We start from the raw sequence: 20,064 nt of genomic DNA, 5'->3' as shown, positions 1-20,064 counted from the left end.
TTTAAAATCCAAATAATATTATTATTTGTTAGTTATTTATATGTCAAAATAATAAATTATTTGTGTTTTAATACCTTAAATCCAATTTATGAATTTTCATTATTTTTTCACCTATATGAAACGACACCTAGTTGAAACCCAATATTAAGTACTTATAAATTAGCAAACATAATAAAAAATTCATAAACACGCATTATATGGTCAGCAATGAATATCTTGGATAAAAAAATCTTGTGATAAAACATCAAACACAGAGGGAATCTATTCCTCTTTGGGAATTCACAAAATATAGTTATGGGCTATACAATGGGGTGGACCAAATGGAACCAAGATCCTGCAACTTTTCTAACTACTAAATATATAGTGCAACCAATCTTGCTCTTTTATATTTAAAAATGTTATTTACACCAAGTGCACCTGGGCATTGTAGGCAAGATATATCAACTTCTCTTCTGCATCATGCGGGGGAAATTGATCTGTTGCATTATTTATAACGTCTTTCTCTCCAACTCCAACCTAGCAGTGATAAAAAAAAAAATGACTAGTCAGGTGATTGCAAATACTTAGTATTAGCGATTTATTATTATCAATCACAGAAAGAACTCCCAAAAATTCAGTCTTTTTTCTAAAAACTACCCAAGTATTTGCATGCATCAAGAACTCAACAAATGCCTGCTGTAGCAGTTGCTGAAAAACGTACACGTGGTAAGTGTGCACTGGAGAATCATTGCACACTCTCTACTTCACTATCCACTATTTCTGCATCCTTAGGATACATCTAGAGCAGGACAATCATCAAAACCAATCAACCAAAATTACACTTATATCACATCCTAAAGTTGAATCAAATCCAATTGCTTCACCCAAGCATCATAAAAACAACCCCCAGTTTACACAACACAACACTACATTATACTAGATGTTGAGCTATCTCATTATGCACCCAAAGTTACATTGCTTCCCACAGTTATAGTTCATATACAGCCTTGATAATTTCTAGTTTGGAATCTTATGATTCTAATTGCCTTCATATTGGATATTAATAAATATGAAGGCAAAAACACACCAAATCATCCAAGATAACACATTCTTATCATGCATGCAAGTGTACTTGAGAAGAATATGTTACATTGTTGGCTGGTCTACTTTCATTAAACTTTATGATAATGAAATACTTGAAAAATCTCCTAAACAGTTTTTTCCAAGTACATCAATTATTTCTATTGTCATCCATTTTTACCTGTCAATGCTCAACTTCCTCATTTCCCGTATATTTCAAGACCAACTGCTCTAGTTGATAAGTTAATGCCCACTTTAAATATATATTTCACAGATAATCAGAAGAAGTCTCACTCTCACTGTGCAAACATAATCAGAAACAATGTTCAAGACAGTAATACATCAGGACAATTTTGCAAAAAGTAACAAAAGGATGCTAAGACAACATTGAGAAATGAACAAATTATTCTGCACTTGTTTCTGCTTGTTTTCAGTCCATAGTTGATTAAGGTACATTGAGATTTTTTTAACCTCCAATGGCAATCAAACTAGTAACTCCAGAATCCAGCTGTTAAACCCAAGGTTTACGGAGGCGATGGATATAGAAATTCATGGTTTCTTACCTACCATGTCCAATATTTAAATAAAGTTGTGGCCTATACAAGTTGAATCAGCCTCCATTTATTTATGGTTGAGTTAATAAAAGCTTTTCATTTTGTTTCACATTGGCTATAACTAATCATGGAATAGCATTAGTTTTACCATATGTAACAGCGTTTTTTTTTTTTTGTGGCCACCGTGGATTCCATAGCATAACATATATTCCAGCTTCTCCTTTCCTATTCACCTAATGCTAGGATTTGCTATATTCAATGAGTTCCCATTAAAAAAAAAATAAAACAGATCCAACCCTTTTTTAATGTGTAATGTTCATGGCTCTAAAGTTTAGTTCTTGGTACATCAGAAGCCATATTTGCTTCTGAAATGGTATTTCTTGAGGGACCATTTGGCCATTTGTTCTCGGGAGTACTAATACCAGCTCCTGGTTTTGGAAATAAAAACAGAAACAGAAAATGACCAAGGCATTTCGAGTGCACAATGGAGAACAGTTTGGTGTGTCATGTTCAAAGTTACTCATGACAACTCATCTCAATCCTTTCATAACATGTAGTTCCGCAACATATATGAAACCCACTTCATATTTACCCCATTTCAGAATCTGAAAGTGTTGTAGTAGGCTTTGCTTGTGGACAAGCAAGCCAAATTATAGACATAACAAATGTGGTGTATAACCTGAATTTCTAATAGTAGCATAAAACACCTCAACATGAAGATCCAAGTTTATGCCATCACAGAGAAAAATGACACACTACTGGTTGGAAGATTCAATACGTATTCCACATGTTGTGCAAAACCATACCTTGAATTATAAAAGCTAGGAAAACACCACAAAGTGAAGGCATCCATTGGATCCTCATATCTGAAGAAAAAAAAAATGCCATTGGTTGTGACTATTAGTGAACATATGAATGGTAAACCAAGACGAAGACATATTTAACCTGAATTAGAAAATGGTTGAGACCGTATTTCACTACTTTGGTTTAATAAGTTGCCCTAGCAAAGGATGGAAAAAATTTCACTGGGAACAAAGTTTGTAAAAAATCAGTGATTAATTTGTCAAATGTTGGTGCATAAGTGGTAAGTGAGTAGAAAACTACTACCCCAATAAAAAGCTATTTCTCTTTTCTTTACGTGTCTCTCTTTTCTGTTACATTAACAGATTCTCTCCATATTGGCTTACACACAATGTAACCATAACCTTAAACACATGTTTTTGTCTACATGTACTGATTCTTATAGCTGTCACTTCACAAATGACAGTACCCAAAGATAATTAATGAACACTCTCCAGAATTTCATCAACAAAAAACATTTTTGCTCGAATGAATTTATTTGCAACTCTATAAGTAAACCTAATATCATCTCTTAGGATACACTAGACATACACAGGGCATCACCTAAACTCTAAGGCAAGACTGCATTGATTCTGAAAAAATTAATGCAGTAATTTCCATAGAACTCCATAAAGCAGCGTACAGTGTTCAGCCATTAATTGCCTGTCCCCTAAAAGTGCTATAACAACATAACAGATTCTACTTCAGGTTGGGACAAAGTATTCTGTGCGAATATATACATGTTTACACAAATCTATATCCCATGTTTTGCTTCCACCCAAATAAAACTCCACCAAATCTATAATAAAATGTCTGCTGGTCAACTTTCACATACCACTTGGTCATGTATTAAAGGAAGAGGAAGACATAACCTCTACATGGCAAGTAACCAAAAAAAGTAGGATACACTAGCATCTTTGATTAGTGGAGATGAATCCATACCTGAAGAGATTTCATGTGTCCCCGGTCACTCCAATACACTTATGGATGCCACAATAATACTGAAGTGCTGCATACCAATTTCATCATCTGTCCTATTATAAAAAGAAATACATGATAAGATCAGTCACCACGGCAATACCAGAAATATACTGAACAATTTACACTTTCAGAACTTATCCATCTAAGGTAGTATGTATAAGAAGACAGTGTACCCATGTGCCCATAAAAGCATTGATCACTTTCAGTACTTATCCATCTAGATGTAGCCTTAATGAACATGTTCAGAATGAAGTTAAGCATTTAGAAACTACAAAATATGCAATTACTGTGGATAAACAAGAACAATGACAGGTTGTGTATAAACCATCTCTTGGTGTAAACATTATAAGCAACCTTTTCTATCACCACAATTCACTTGTAAAAAATACTATTAATCTCCTGGAATCACTTATAGACTTACTTAACTTCCATAGAATCACGAAGGATTTTGCATATGCCCATAATACGTCACACAATTGCGTTCTATGGTCAAACCAATTCTGGAATTTCCCAATGCCAGTCACATTCATCCTTATCCAACATCAATGCGTGACTGTATGAATATTCATACAGTCACGCCCAAAAAGCCCCTCAACTGCCCAATGCCTCTGACCCTTTACAAAAAAGTAGACAACCTTCCTTTATATATATATATGTATGTATATATATATTGCGCCAATACTATTGGTCACCCACCATCTCCAACAACCAAAAAGTGCCCAACCCCCTCAAAAAATACCATCCCTTTATTTATCGGCGACGCTCATGGAGTCTCTCCATGAACCTGGATCGACTCCGTGTTCCCATGGAAATTGAGTAAAAATTCCCTCATAATCTTATCTGTTTCATTTTGCCTCTCACGCAGTTTCATTACTTCATCCTGAAGTACATCAAGCTGTGTCTTGTACTTGTCGGCATCCTTTCTGTAATTCTCTGCATCTTTCTTGTAAGTGTCTGCATCTTGCTTGTGTTTTTCAATCAAGGCTAGGTACTCTTTTTCTCTTTGGATCTCCCGTTGTCTTGTCGACTCTGGGATGACCATCTCACCTAGGCCCCTTGCATATCCTGGTCTAGAGCCAAGTACCTCCCTAAATACACTTGCTGCTGCCTCATTGGTGCGTTGCTCAGGCTCGAGACCATCCAGCTTCCCAACCATCTCCTTCTGCACGTGGAAATTTTAACATGAAGTTTTTTCAGTCGTGTAGTGACATATAAGAGAGACAATGATAATAACAAGCTGGAAAACATCATATAAAAAGAAATATATAACCTAAAATTGGTATCATACTCACATAGGTTGCTTCAGTTGCTGAGGTGACAAATTTACCGGTCTTCTTTGACCAATGCGTCTCCTTATAGAACTCCACCAAATCCGCATTTTCAGCCCTCTACAAGTGTGTAATCTTGTCAGGTAGTTGTTCAATCAAGAACATCAATATTAAACACAAAGCACAGATTTTACACTAGACATTGTACATGAAGCTAATTGATAGCCACACATGCAATTGTGTGTTATGCAATAAAACCCCAACTATGATCTGCCATTGACTATGCCACTCCCGTACATCATCCTCACTAACTAATTCTCTCATTCTATATAAGAGGTCGTTCTAACAATACATAACATTGTATGTTAAATAGCCATCGGAAATTGAAAAGACGGGGGAAATCATAGACATTTGTCTTGGTAGCAATAGGGTTGTGATAGAAAGATTTAATGGAGAATGGGTTGTGACATCACACTACGCTGAAATCAGTTGAAATTACATACCTTTTCCTCCAATATCCTAACAAATGATTTCCGGCCGGCTATGTGGTTGATGGTTAAAGCCTTTCTATTTTCCCGATTTTGCCTTGACATTTTCTAAAATTAAGTATCATATGTCAGCTTACCCAAACCACATAATAAACGGAAACTTATAGTTTCCAAATGTTAAAATTCCTTCAGCTTAATATTTTGAGTAACCAATAATTACCTTGAATTCGTCGCTTCCCCACCTCCGACACAAGGTTTCCCAAACGTTCACATCAACCATTGAACAACCAGAAGCCAATGCTTCTTCGTGGCTTCCGTATGATTCATATTTTTTGTGTAATTGGTGATGGAATGCATTGAACCTCTCACGCAGCTGCTTGAAGACGGTCAACCTATGATTCTCCCGATCCCAATCCAACACGAAGTCACCCTACATGCAAGAACAAAACGTGAAAACAATATAACGTTCTATTGTACTCCCACTCCAATGAGTCAATATGAAAGGCACATATCTTACCCTCACACGGTCGACCAACTCGTCCTTTTGGGCCTGTGGCACATCAGTCCATCTCGCATAGCTCATGTCGCAATGTTGTTTTATAATTTGCGTGAGCCGTGCAGTAAACAGGGATGAGTTCGTACAGCAAGGTGCGGTTTCACCGTCATTAATCTTCAATATCACTTTTCCTTGCTTTCTCAACATCTCGAAAGCAATACACTTAGCCGGCCCACGTTTCCGTTTGGGCGGCTCCTGGTTTGTTGCAGTCATTGTGGGGGCAGTCGCGTCTGTATTACAAGATAACAAAAAGTACTTGATCATTATTAAGAAAGCATCATTTGTTGTTTGCAAGAATGTCCCGAGGGTTTCGTAGTAAAAATAGAACATAACTGAAAATCGTACTGATATTGTCTTCGTTGGGTGGGCTGACAACAGTACCCGTATTTTCTCTGTTTGGTGGGGTCACAACCGTAACAATATTATTCTCGGTAGGTGGGGGTTCTCTAACTGGTGAGGGTTCTCTATTTGGCTCAGGTGGGGGCATCGGAATGGGACATGGAGGCTCCCATGGATGACTAGGAGGCTGAGTTGAGTCATCCGAGCCTGACTCATTATCTTCAAGTGAAGGGCTGTGGTATGAACTAATACGAACTCCTCGTGGTCGACGTGCTCTACATGAGTATGGTACAAATCTCCGACCTCGGGCACGTCGTCCAGCCCCTCTTCCTCGGGAACTTTCTTCCATCGTGTCACGTGCATTTATTTAAAATCCCGTCATTTAAGTTAGAAGTAATTCAAACCAATATAATATAGCATGGGATTGATATTTAAATTAAAAAGCACAAAAAAATTTGGGGTTACTGTTTTCGCAATTTATGTACATCATTACAGCTACGATCATAGTAATAGGTTTTCGGAAGTAAAGGATTTTTCAATGTAAATTTAATATGAAATGCAACATAACTTATTTCCCAATTGGTAAACTCAAAAGTATCGAAATCATCCATACTTAGTTGAAAGGAGCAACAATTGTATTTCTTGATACCTTATATTGTACATTTACACATTACTAAAAAGGTAAATACAATTTACACAAGCAGTTCCGCAACAAGTAATAGCCAGTTGACTAGGCTGATAGAGACTCATCGTCTGTGGAAAGGTCCTCCTCATCTGAATATTCCTCATCACCAGAATCATCTCTTGAACCAGAATCAATCATGCCATCGTCAATAAAGTCTGTCGAACTCGCGCTTTGACCAGCCGTACTTGTCACTTCTCGTGCATCAATCAAGACAGGTTCTAAGTCATTCCTATTAAGTGGAGATGACACTGGACATGCATCGCACTGCAATGGTGCATAATTATATGTTTCCTCAGTTTCTTGATATGCATCATCATCACTCGAGTGTCCATCAATATCTTCTAACACTCTTGGCACCGATGGAATGTCATATACATTCATGTTCGTGTAGTGCTGCACCACAAACCATCTCCCTTTGGCCCTTATATCTCTGATGTAAAAACACTGGGAAGCTTGACATGCCAACACATATGGTTCATCCTTGTACCAAGTCCTATCCATGTTGATACTGGTCATATGGTTATCAACTCGTACCCCTCGTCTTGGATCACCAACGTCAAACCAATCACACATGAGCAAGTACACCCACCGCCAACCCATGTAGTGCAACTCCACAATCTCATTAATAACACCGTAGAAATCTACATTATTAGTATTTTCATCCCCAGTTACCACTACCCCTGAATTTTGTGTACGGCGCCGAAGTTCACGTTGTTTTGTATGAAATCTTTTGCCATTTATAATGCAAGCACTATAGGATGCAACCCACCGTTCTGGACCACAGGCTAATGCATATAGATCATCGGTCACCTCAATTGGGTTGGTGATACGCTGGTCCTGAACCTACAATAATATTTTGGTGGAAAGTCATCACTTATAGATTTTTTATAGTAGTCAGAAAGGGTCGGGTTCATCTAAATATAAAGGGAGTGAGCTAACTTACACGTTTCTTCAACCAATTTGGAAATTCAGTACGATGTGTTTGATCGATACAATTAGGGATGTGCACCCTACATTTCTCGGCGTGCTCCCTGCATTTTGCAGAACACAAAATTAGGGGTTTTTTTCAGAAAGATACGCAAAGGACATACAACATAAATGGAGATGTCCCAAAAAGCCATCAACAAATATTGTGATCACTTGAGGGATAATGGAAACTTACTCTAGGTAGGGCCCAACCTCAGCGCAGTTGTTGAGGACGTACCATGTTGCTTCCATTAGGAGTTTATCCGATAATTGCCTGTTGGTAGCTGTACCAATGGGCTGAACTTTCTGGTTGAAAATTTTGAATCCATCTATATTCTCGGCTTCACCATCAATGTTGCGGTCATTTTGAATAAATTTCGTCTCAACATCTTGGAGATACAATGAACAAAATGTCAGGCATTCAGTGTGAATGTAGGCTTCGACTATTGAGCCTTCTGGTCGGGCTTTATTCTTAACATACCGCTTGAACTTGCCGAGATATCTCTCAAATGGATACATCCACCTATATTGTATTGGACCCCCAAGTATGGCCTCACGGGGTAAGTGGACTGCTAGGTGGACAATGATATCGAAAAAAGATGGGGGAAATATCATCTCCAATTTGCATAGAATTGTGGCAATATCAGTTTCAAACTAGGATATTTGGTAAACATCCAGGGTTCGAGCACACAACCCCTTGAAGAAAGTGCACAGTTCAATCAAGGCCAATGCAATATCAGTTCGTAAAAACCCCCCCACAGCAATAGGAAGTAGTCTTTGCATGAAAACATGACAGTCATGACTTTTTAACCCTGAGATTCTGCAATCTCATACTGAAACACAATGCGAGATATTCGAAGCGAATCCATCTGGGAATTTCACATCGGCCAGTCATTCACAAAATTTCTTCCTTTCTTCACCGTAGGAAATGGATATGGATCAAAATAATCCCGTAGGACAACATATTTACAATAGCAAAAGGAAATCATTATTTAGACTGCTAATAAGAAGAGTACTCAATGAAACATCATAATTACATAGATAATCTTAATTTTTCATGGAAGCAACAGTATCAACACTGTATGCAACTATATCAATAAGTATCAGGAACTAAAATCCGCATTTGAATTGAAACATGGAGATCAAACATGAGTTAGTACAAATGAGAATCTGGCCAGAGCTGATAGACTCACAAATGATGCTCAAAACCCCAGTAATTGCCAACTATCCTCTTAGTATGCTAATGATTTAGAGAATCTAAAGAAATTTTTCTTTCTAGAATAAGTTGAAAGAAATAATAATGCTGGCCTGAGCTCTTAGACTCATTAAAGATGTTCAACAACCGGGGGGAACTTAAAGAAAAACTACCTTCCAAAAAATGCAATATGAACCATTTACCAGTTCTCAGTCAGATTCTACCAGTTATAGGCGTCAATAAATTCACGTATAAAAGCTTAAGAAAATGTCAACTCCTATTTTTTTCTCCTTTATGATATTATAGCTAGGACATGTGATGTCTCACTGTGATGAAACATCTTTTTTTCATGTTTTTGCATTCATAAAGATACAAAAAGTATGAATGTGATGTACCAAGGAGTCAGCAATTCCTAATATTTATAATATCGTCTACTTTATTTTTAAATTTATTTTTTATTTTTTTAAATATTTTTTCCATTACATCTTCGTTTTCTAGTTAATATCAGATAGCTATGGGTAGGAGTTCCAAATAGATATACTAATACGTAAATGATGCCCTATGAAGGTGATCAGTTGGCAATTGCAAAGGAGACAGGCCGACGACTTGGTATGGGAACAAACATGTACCCCTCTTCTTCATTATTGGGCCGTAACAAAGATGAACACGAAGCTCTTCCAGTGGATGAGCTCATTGAAAAGGCAGATGGCTTTGCTGGTGTATTTCCTGGTATTGTAATCTAATCTCTCATGAAAAGTTATACCTATTAGACAACATACATTACTATTTTCTGGTGATTTATGGAACATGAACATAAAAGCATGTTTTTAAGAGGAGGAAGAGGAGAAGGAAGAAGGATGAAGGGTATACTATTAAATTGTCTTCCTGGCCAACATTTGCTCTTCCTCATTGTTGAGCCATGACTGAGCTCTACATCAAATGGCTCCCTCCACAAGAAAGGTGTAGAGTGATGAAGATGTGAGGTTGAGACACATAGGGTGCATGTCTAGCTTAGGGATAAAAGAAGGGACATGTTGACTGCTATATATACATGTATAAATAAAAAAATGCCAACTAACTGAAGAACATGTAGCAAAAACTCTGAATTACTGTATTAGGTTGATATAACATACATATCAACAAAATTAAAAATTTCATGGCCAAGGTATGGCAAGGTTTCCACATCACCAGATCATGTAAATGACCTCATAAAAGTAAGCATTCTTCTAAACTGGATGATTAAATGAGAGAAACAGCTAAAATAGATGATTGCTTACATGAAAATCCCCGGACTATGTACTTACCAATAAAATATGTTTATCATCTGTATGTTACATATTATAGTCATGTCTCATGGTGTTTTGCTGATTCTAGTTACCATACCATATACCTTTCAGAACATAAGTACGAAATTGTGAAAATTTTACAAGAAAAAAAGCATGTGGTTGGAATGACTGGAGATGGCGTGAATGATGCACCTGCTCTAAAGAAAGCAGATATTGGAATAGCAGTGGCAGATGCTACAGATGCTGCAAGAAGTGCTTCTGATATAGTACTAACTGAACCTGGCTTAAGTGTGATTGTCAGTGCTGTGTTAACTAGCAGAGCTATATTCCAAAGAATGAAGAATTATACAGTTAAGTATTAATCTTTCTTCTGTCTGTAATGATTTTAGCATTATATCTGTGGCATCAAGGTCTATAATGGGTTCAAACGGCAAAGAATTGAAATACTGGGAAGTTATGACTGGTGCCCCTATGTTGCCTTCCAACCAACTTTGGACTATAAGAATGTTCGACTCCCATACAAGTGTTACCTCTTATGTTCTAGTGGACATGGGATTCCTATGTAACAGATGATATTAAATCTGGGTACTTTAACTGGCTTTTCTTGAGGTTGGAGATATTCTAAAACCAATAAGCATGCAAGATTCAACTGAAAATTTTCTAGTAGTAACCATGATACTTAAATATATTATTTCCTAAGATTCAACTGAAAATTTTGTAGTAGTAACCATGATGCTTAAATATATTATTTCCTTTTTCTTCTTTCTGTATTTCTTGCTTCTAAATTGTTTAATTGTAAAACTAATTAGCATGCATAAAAAGTGGACACCACTTTTTTTGAGGTATAGAACTCGTAAAACTTGTTTTACAACTTCATTTCTTGAGATGCTGTAGAAAGGAAATAAAGAAAAGACAATTGCAAGATTTGCTACATATTCCTTGTAAGTATCGATTATCCATGCCACTGCAGACTCACTTCCACGTAAGGTCCTTATCCAGCAACACTGAGGAAGTTTCATCAGCTGTATATTTGCAAGTTAGCATCATCAGCCAGGCTCTCATATTTGTTACACGCAGTCAGGGGTGGTCATTTCTAGAGAGGCCAGGAACTCTCTTGATGATTGCTTTTGTGGTGGCACAATTGGTAAAGTTTATGCAAAAATGACTCCTCTTTGAATAAGTCCAACAAAACTAACTATTATGATGTCATGCATAAAAGTTGCTTATAAATTTACTAAATCAAGACAAGCAGAGTCTCATAGCATTTGCTGAGACTTTGGTTTCTATGCATTCAGGTGGCCACTGTAATTGCTGTCTATGCAAATATAAGCTTTGCTTCCATTAGTGGCATTGGATGGGGATGGGCAGGTGTTATATGGTTATATAGTTTGATCTTCTACATACCACTGGATATAATTAAGTTCATAGTGCGCTACGCATTGAGTGGAGAAGCATTACATCTTGTGTTCGATAGAAAGGTTAGTGGCGTGTTCATTGCTCCATAGTTTTTACTACAATCTCTCAACCACTATAATCTCTCAACCATTGCTTGAAATGCTTCTTCTTACTTTGTGACGCCCCCAATTCCCCACGCCCGAACACGGGAAAATCGAGACGTCCGGATGGTGACAACCCGGGTCACCATCCCATCGACGGGTGCCAAGTGTGTGCAAAGGCAACAAGTGTGCACAAGAAAAACGCAGCGGATAACGAAAGTCATATAACTAAGTACCAGAATTTTTTTCTTAACATAATACAGGCTGTTTAAAACATACATAAATAAAATATTACAAAAACCACAAATACAGTTTTAAACAAATATAAAACATATCATCAGCAACCCGGCGGAGCCGCATCCTCGGGCTCAGCCTCCTCCTCCTCAACCTCATCACCTGCACCAAAAGCTACGGAACCACAAATGGTTCCGCAGGTAAGTAAACCCAAACGCTACCAGATAAAAACACATAGGACTCAAACAATATGCATGAAACATGCCCAATGCACAAAGCCCATAAAACATAATTTTTTCCACACACGCCAAAAATCTCATTTGGCCCAAAAACATATCCTTTCCGAAAAACACGCCAAAAGTCACATTTGGCCGCCAGAAGTCCATCCGGCCCAATATCTCGCCAGAAGTCCATCCGGCCCAATATCTCGCCAGAAGTCCATCCGGCCCATGCCAAAAGTCCCATTTGGCCTCACAAACCATTATCCAATTTTAACCGCGTGCACCATGACCTCCCCTAGGGGTCATCCGCACACCCTGGCTCCAGTGTCACACCGTAGAGTACCACCACGCATGTGACACCTAACGAGCGATGCCCAGTTCCGCGCCTCCCGCGCGTGCGTAGCCAAGCATCCTCTAGCCCTCGCCAGCGAAGGGCCACGGAGTCGGTGAGTAGGGCGATGCCCGGTTCCACGCCCGGCGCGTTCGTAGCCAAGCATCCCCTAGCCCCGCTCCCGTCATCTCTCTCGACAACTCAGGGGACATCACTCAGTTTATTCCGCTCCCGAGTGACCAGAGGAGCTCCACCGAGATAATAACCCATCCCGGCTTGGGCTCGTGATACACACGCACCCGCAATACTACTCACGCCAATACACAGGCTTTTCACGTAAAACCACAAACACACGTGCATGCACCATGTAATGCCATAACAATGCATAATAAAATAATCCAACAACATAAAACAAATAAACAGGCAACTCCGTCCTCCATCCATCCGACCCCCGAAACTCCTCGGACTCAGTCCGGAATCAACAACCAACAACAATAAATAAATTGAATGAGCGATATATATTTAAATCTGAAAATAGGGTTTGGAAAATACTTACAGCGCTATATGGTATTTTTAGAAAGCTTGCGGCGTTGCAAACGGCGGAAGAAAAGCAACGTAACAGTGTATTTTACACTGTGCCCGTGGGTAATAAATTACCCACTTTTGAACGGGGACAAAATAGAGCTTAGGATTGATAGGGAATGGTCTAGGGATGATTGTGAAGCTATTGGAAGTGGTGGTTGGCCGTGGGTGGCGGCGAAAACGTCGAAAATAGGCCGGAAAACTCAAATCGGAAAGCAAGCTCGTAGGAGCTGTTCCGGTGGTCGTTGGAGGCCGGAAATAGGTGGGTTAGGACGGCAAGGAGTCGGTGATGAAGTGGTGAAGAAATGGTGGCCGGAGGTGGAGCGACGGCGGCGGATCGAGCCAAAAACCGTGGGGCTTCAAATGGCTTTTCCGGCCAAACGGCCGGCCGGATGGGGGAGATATTTGGTGGGAAGGTGCGCCGGAGGGAGGGGGTTCGAACAAGACCGGCGGCGAGCCAAACGGTGGCCGGACGGCGGCGGTCTGGGCTGAAGAAGATTCCGGCAACAGGGGTGAAAACAGAGCAGGTGCAGCAACTTCCGGCGGCTCTCGAAAGCTAACGGCTGGTCCAATGGCTCTGAAAATTGGTGGGGATGATCTATGGTGGAAGGGAAAGAGAATGGTGGTGACGGCGCACCAAACGGTGGCCGGACGGCGGAGAACCGGCCGGTCAAAGTGGAGGCAACGGGAATGAGAAAAAGAGGTAGGACGCACGGGGAGAGGGAAACCGGAAAGGAAAAGAGAAAGAAAAAGAAGAAAAGAAGAAAAAGAAAAAGGAAAAAGGGAAAAGAAAAAGAGAAAAGAAAAGAAATGAGGTCCAGTCCTCACTCCGGAAACCAAAACTGATCCGCCGAAAACGATTTTAAAAACCGTAAAACGACTAAATAAAATAAACACCACATCAAATAAATTAAAAACCAATTTAAAACACATTAATTTAAAATAAATAAACTAATATATTAATTAAATTAAAAACAACCCTTCGGTGAAAATACACGCAAAAGCGGGTCATCACATACTTCATCTTTATTTTTGTTTTGAGCAGACAGCCTTTACTTCTAGGAAAGATCATGGGAAGGAAGATCGGGAGGCGAAGTGGATACTTTCTCAAAGAAGTCTACAAGGATCGATGTCTCCAGAATTGGAGACTAATGGGAAGCGATCATCTTTGATTGCTGAACAGGCCAGGCGGCGTGCTGAAATAGCCAGGTACCACAAAGTTTTACTGGAGTCTCTTTGAGTTTGGTTTGATCCCTTTGAAATTACTTAGCTTTCAGAGATTCTTTACCATCCTGATTCATTAGCTTATTCTAATGCCTTGATATACCTAAATTTTCAATCAGCTGGATAGTTTGGCATTGAATATTAACTGAAATGCACTAATCATAATAAACCTTGAATTTCGCAGGTTAGGGGAGATACATACTCTGAGAGGTCATGTAGAGTCTGTAGTAAGGCTTAAAAAGTTGGACTTGGATTTGATCCAATCGGCTCATACAGTCTGATGCGATAATGGAGATTTAATATGGTTCAGTTTTTCAATGAAGGCAAACATGGTAGCCGTTGCTCACATGATTAATTGTTGAGTGTAATAAGCAAAAGAAAACAACATTTATCATGCGAGAGGTTTTAGAAATGGCCAGGGTGATCTATGCGTCGTTCTCAATTTTTGGGCTCGAGAGGTCAGCATTACATCTCAGAAGAGGTCTTTGAGCTAAATAAATCATGCCATTTCTTAGTATGATTGCAATTTTTTTCGATAAAGAAAGGATTTTCTGTCTTCAGCTTTGGATATTCTTATTTTTATTTGTGGAGCTTTAATGTAATAGTTAGGCAACTCCCAGACAAATAAGGCTACTCAGATACATTTTTTCAATCAGAATTTATTTATCTCATATGGTTTGGAGGAAATAGTTTCCTGTAATAAGATCGTTGTTGCTTGTGCAGTGGTTGTCACTTGTCACACCAAGTCAATGCATGAAATTGGAAATGGGTTGGTAATGAAAAACGCTAGCTGGGTGGTATGATAGGGAAAAGTACCTGACCGATACACCACGATCAATTTCTGAGTGGTATACACTGAGGGTTTCCATGTCCAATAGAAATAGTTGAGACTGCATTCTTAGTGCAAAAACCTAACTCGAGAAAATAACATTATTCTGGCCTCTTTACTTGATGACTGCGTGTTTATTCTACGCTATGACAAGCATTGTTTGCAGAAGAAAATTTTCTTAGAATGAGGACATCATTTCAATGCATCATAGACCATAATGTTCATCATCAATTAATTAATTGGGTGCATCTTATACAATTTGTTCAAGAAGATAACAAATTTAGCGATCAAAACAGTTATCCTAAAGATGTACCTATTGCATTCACGTTGGAATAAGCAAAAAAAGCAGAATTCCTCCAATACAAGATATACATAAACTTCCAATTTTTCGATGCTATTCAAATCCTAACTGAAAATCTGGAAAATTAGGGATTTCAAGCAAAAGGGAATGTCAATCAGCGGTTACGATGCAATTTAAAACTATAACCTAGTAAATTTAGGCCTAATTTCATAAAACCAACATCTACAGCGATGTAACAATGCAGATATAAATGAAATAAAATAAAAAATTGGAATCTGTCTGAAAATAATGGCAGCTGGTAGATTCCAACATCTACCAGATGCAAAGCAGCGAGCGCGGATGAAGGGGGAGAGAGGAAAATGAGTAGAATCAATACCTGTGGTGACGGAAGGATTGCAAGCCTTATTAGGTTCGACAATGGCAACGTCCGATGCAAAGAGAAACCCGGATGCAAAAGACCACCCCGACAGTAATCACAAACCCACACAGCGGGATGGGGAGGAAACGAGGCCCGTGGCTTCCGCCGAAGGGAAATGAGGTGGGTGGAGATTCTAGGGTTCGGAACGTAGGCGAGAATGGGGGTAGATTTCCAGCCAAAGATATGAAGTTGGTCTCCTGGGTACTGAAGGTAGGAGAAATGGGCGAGGCGCGAAGTGGAGAACTCTGAACTCGGTAACAGAGGTTTCGAGGGGGAAAAACAAATTCTCTTCCGTCTTCGCGCGCGTAGCCAGTGGCAACGATATTAGGCCGCTGCAAGAAGTTTTTTTATTTTCCAACACATATTGTCGTCGTTATAGATTAAAATTTCGCTGCAAAAAACTAACTGAAGCGCCCCGCTTCATTAAACCGTGTCTCGAGGTAGAAAATTGCAAGGAGTAATATTTTGCTACAAAAGTATATCTATTGCAGCGATTTTAATTGCAGCATAATTAAAAACGCTGCAAAAGGCCTAATTTCTTGTAGTGATTGCACCTATAAATATATTGAACCAGGTCGTTAATAAATAATGAAGAGGCAAGCCTTCCACATGCAATAGAGAGGGGAACGAAGATAATTAATGGAAAATTTACCTTCAGTAAAATCGGTTGATGAAGCCACAATTATCTGCAGCCTTCTTACTCTATATATATACAGATTTATGCGTCAAGCAAACACATTTCGATCGTGGATTGAGGCCTGGCTCAGAAACCAACTCATAATTGTTGACAAACTTCATAAGTGCATCCAAACAATTTTTTGAACCATTGGGTAAAAACTAAGGGTATATTTGAAAAATGAGATGAGATAAGAAATCTGTAAATAGTAATGAAATAGTTTAAATTTATGATATTTTATAGGATTTTGAGAAATAAAAGAGAAAAATATGAATAAATATATTATAAAGTTAAAATATTATTAAAATATTATTTTTGTTTTTTAATTAAAAAAATAAATTATTTTTTATATTTTATTTAAAAATTTAAAAAAATTATAATAATTAAGTTATAATTAAACGAAAAAGTTAAAAACTTAAAATATATTTAAATAATATTTAAATATTAAAAAATGATGAGATGAACCACCTCAAAATCCAAACAACCCCTAAAAAAGATCATGATCTACAAAAAGGATCATGTTGAGTAAAATAGGCCAGACGTGTATTGTACAAGGGTAATGATAGTATCCATACGTTTTGTTTACGTTTTATTTACTACTCGGCCCACGTGGTTTTATTTTATTTGCTCTTTCTTCTGAGTTACAGCAAGATTCAAAACCACAAGTTAAAATCACAATGAGACGAGGTCACTCTCTCTCTCTCTCTCTCTCTCTCTCTCTCAAGAGTCTCCCTGGCGTCGACGATAGAGAAAAGAAGGGCACGGGCTGAGAGGAGGCTTTTAACGTAATCTTGCTTTTATAACACTTTCAATAAAGAAGCAATAAGGAGGTCGACCCCCCTTGCATTTTTCAATCCTTGAGGAAGAGTAGTTGGAGAAATGGTTTCAGTGAAGAAATGTAAGGGCCCTCTGTAGAGAGATTTGGGTCTGAGCCTGTTCTTCTGCAGTAGTAAGAAAAGGCAAATATATATATATTAATAACTGTAAATATACTTTTTTTTACTTTTTTAATCATTTTTAATATATTTTAAAATATTTTAAAATTTAAAAAAATACCAATTTATTAATAATCATTTTCTTAATTAATAAATAAAAAAAATCTAATCGATCATTTTCTTTTATCGATTCAATTCATATTTTCCGTACGCTTCTACATGTACGCGTGCATTTTTGTGTTCTTTTGTTTATGAGAGAGAGATGTCTGAAGATTTTTCTGCTGCCGGATCATCGTTGGGGTCAGCTTAAAAAAAATTTTTTTTTTCAAATCATTTTTTAATACTTTTAAATATTAAAAAAGATATAAAAAATTTATAATAATATTAAATAATTTTTTTTAATTAAAAAAAAAGTCAACAATAGACCCCAACAGAAGCCACCAGCGGTGGGCTAAGCATTTCCCTTCTTCTCCCATTACGCCATCAGGATTACATGAATAACGACTTAGCCAATTGGGTTACATTTTCCAGCGTTTATAATTAGGATAATAAGGAGAAAGCAATTTTCTGATAGATATTGGTGATCTCAAATATTAGTATTGGGCCAAAAAAGCAATTTTCTGATAGAGCGCAAATCTCTATTTTTTTTTTTTTTAATTACCAATTTCACTCGGTATCACACCTGTCATTATATGAATAATCATTATAATTAACAATAAACCGTTGTCATGACGCCAACTTATCCAGTCTTTCATACGTAAATATAAGGAGAGCACTCATAGTACACGGCCGTGTTTCAACGCAGGGTAGGTAAAGACTATAAGAAAGACTGGCCGGCATATTTAATTTGGACACTACATAAATTCTTAGAATTTTTAAAATTTTTTATAATTTCATTTTTAAATACCATCTAAATATAAAATAATTTTAAATTTATAACTTTTTCATCTAATTATTATTTAATTATTATTCAAACACAAAGATCAATATTTTTATAAACCTAAAAAACCAATATATATAACTTTTGCAAACTTTAAAAAACAAATTATATTAAAAATTTATTTTAACTCTATACAAACACCTGCTTGAACAGCAACTGCAGCCAGATCTTTGTAGAAAGGTGTCTGCTCAGGAAGTAAATATTAAAAAAATCACAATTCGATGAAGCTAGCATTAAGATTGTGAAATCACCACTTGTCTCAATTAACTCATAATCTTTAGTGATATCAAGACCACTAATTAATGGCAAAGTTATCATTTAATTTGAAACATAGGTTAAAAGTTGCTCGATCCATCGAAAAGAAATCGACCATTAGAATAGACCAAAATATGTGATATAATATTGCATGAGCCTTACAAATTGGGTCTCAAAGGGGGGACACATTGGAAAAGTAGTACTGGTAACTACTGGTCGTTAATTGGAAATTAACATAAACCCGTTGACCTAGCTATGATAAGGTATACGTGATTAATTTGTTTTTTTTGTACGTCGTTTTGTTTACGAGTATAAATAACTCTGAATCCTGATTACCATGTTCAAATATTGCATTAATATATAATTTATACATATATATATTAATAACAATAATTAGCGAATTATGAAAAATTTTACGGGAGAAAGTAAAGTAAACCACGTGCAATATTCATACTCGTATTAATATTGTCACTGTATTTCTGCTGATTTGACTGGGATGTAGATGTACAAACGGTGATGTGGCGCATAATGATTGGCCAACTTATTGTATGATGCAAACAAGTATTTGGTTCAGTCGTTCAGAGCGCCCGGCGATGGTATTTCTAAATTGTCTTTTTTTATAGACATCGGTCAAAATTATAAAGTATTCCATTTTTATATGGATTTTAGTTGTAAAAAGTCCACAAACATCATAATATACAATTTTACATGGATGATGATAAATCCTAGTGATCTTGATCAGTCTTTCACCGCTAGTTAATCAAAAAATAATTAAAAATGACTACTTTGCATTGATTAGAAGAATTGATTAATTTTAATTCATGCATGCATGCATGGTGAATGTGAACATGATGGCGTGACATATATAACTGAAAAAAACATAGAACAAACGCGTTTTTACTCATGTTCATTATGTGAACTTCATGTGTACTACGTAGTCTTTCAACTTTTTTGTTTGTTTTCTCAATAATCAACAGCTAGCGGATTGAAAATGTAAAAGTTTCTTGCAAACTTAGTCTACCACAAATTATTCAAAAAGTACTCCTCCTATATTAAATATCCCGCTCGCCTAACTATTTTCCTTTCTTTTTTTGTCGTTATTGCTTTCTTTTAACATTATAATTTGTACCTTACTTCTAATCAAATATATATCTGACAATAATAAACATAGAATTTACAATGAATTGACAGTTCATGTTTCAGCAAATTATATATAATTCACGAAACATTTGACATCACTACAAGAAAAATGGATTTTTGTAACTAATTTTAGTTGTAAAGAGTCATTTCATTGTAATAAATTGGTCACAAAAGTCCGTTTTTCTTGTAATGCATGTGTTGTCAAGCCTTATAATGAATGTACATACATGTAACGCATGCATGACATTATAATGACATTAGCAAT

General features: G+C 37.2%; 1 protein-coding gene and 1 long non-coding RNA gene across 2 annotated transcripts; both read left to right on the top strand.

The window, feature by feature from the left end:
• The first annotated feature begins 9,466 nt into the window (after positions 1-9,466).
• LOC122278520 (ATPase 10, plasma membrane-type-like) lies at positions 9,467-11,722 on the top strand. Its single transcript, XM_043088702.1, has 6 exons — positions 9,467-9,660; positions 10,329-10,572; positions 10,628-10,779; positions 11,040-11,059; positions 11,188-11,361; positions 11,513-11,722. Exons 1-6 carry the CDS (start codon positions 9,483-9,485, stop codon positions 11,720-11,722), a joined length of 978 nt encoding a protein of 325 aa, XP_042944636.1. The 5' UTR covers positions 9,467-9,482.
• Positions 11,723-14,138: 2,416 nt separating this feature from the next.
• On the top strand, positions 14,139-15,027 carry LOC122278830. Its single transcript, XR_006229352.1, has 2 exons — positions 14,139-14,290; positions 14,490-15,027. It is a non-coding gene; the product is annotated as an uncharacterized LOC122278830 (long non-coding RNA).
• The last annotated feature ends 5,037 nt before the right edge of the window (positions 15,028-20,064 follow it).

This window comes from Carya illinoinensis, chromosome 10 (genome assembly GCF_018687715.1).
Source record: "Carya illinoinensis cultivar Pawnee chromosome 10, C.illinoinensisPawnee_v1, whole genome shotgun sequence".
In the NCBI taxonomy this organism is placed as follows: Eukaryota; Viridiplantae; Streptophyta; class Magnoliopsida; order Fagales; family Juglandaceae; genus Carya; species Carya illinoinensis.
The sequence above is the reverse complement of the archived record's forward strand: the minus strand, read 5'-3'. Positions and strand labels throughout refer to the sequence as shown.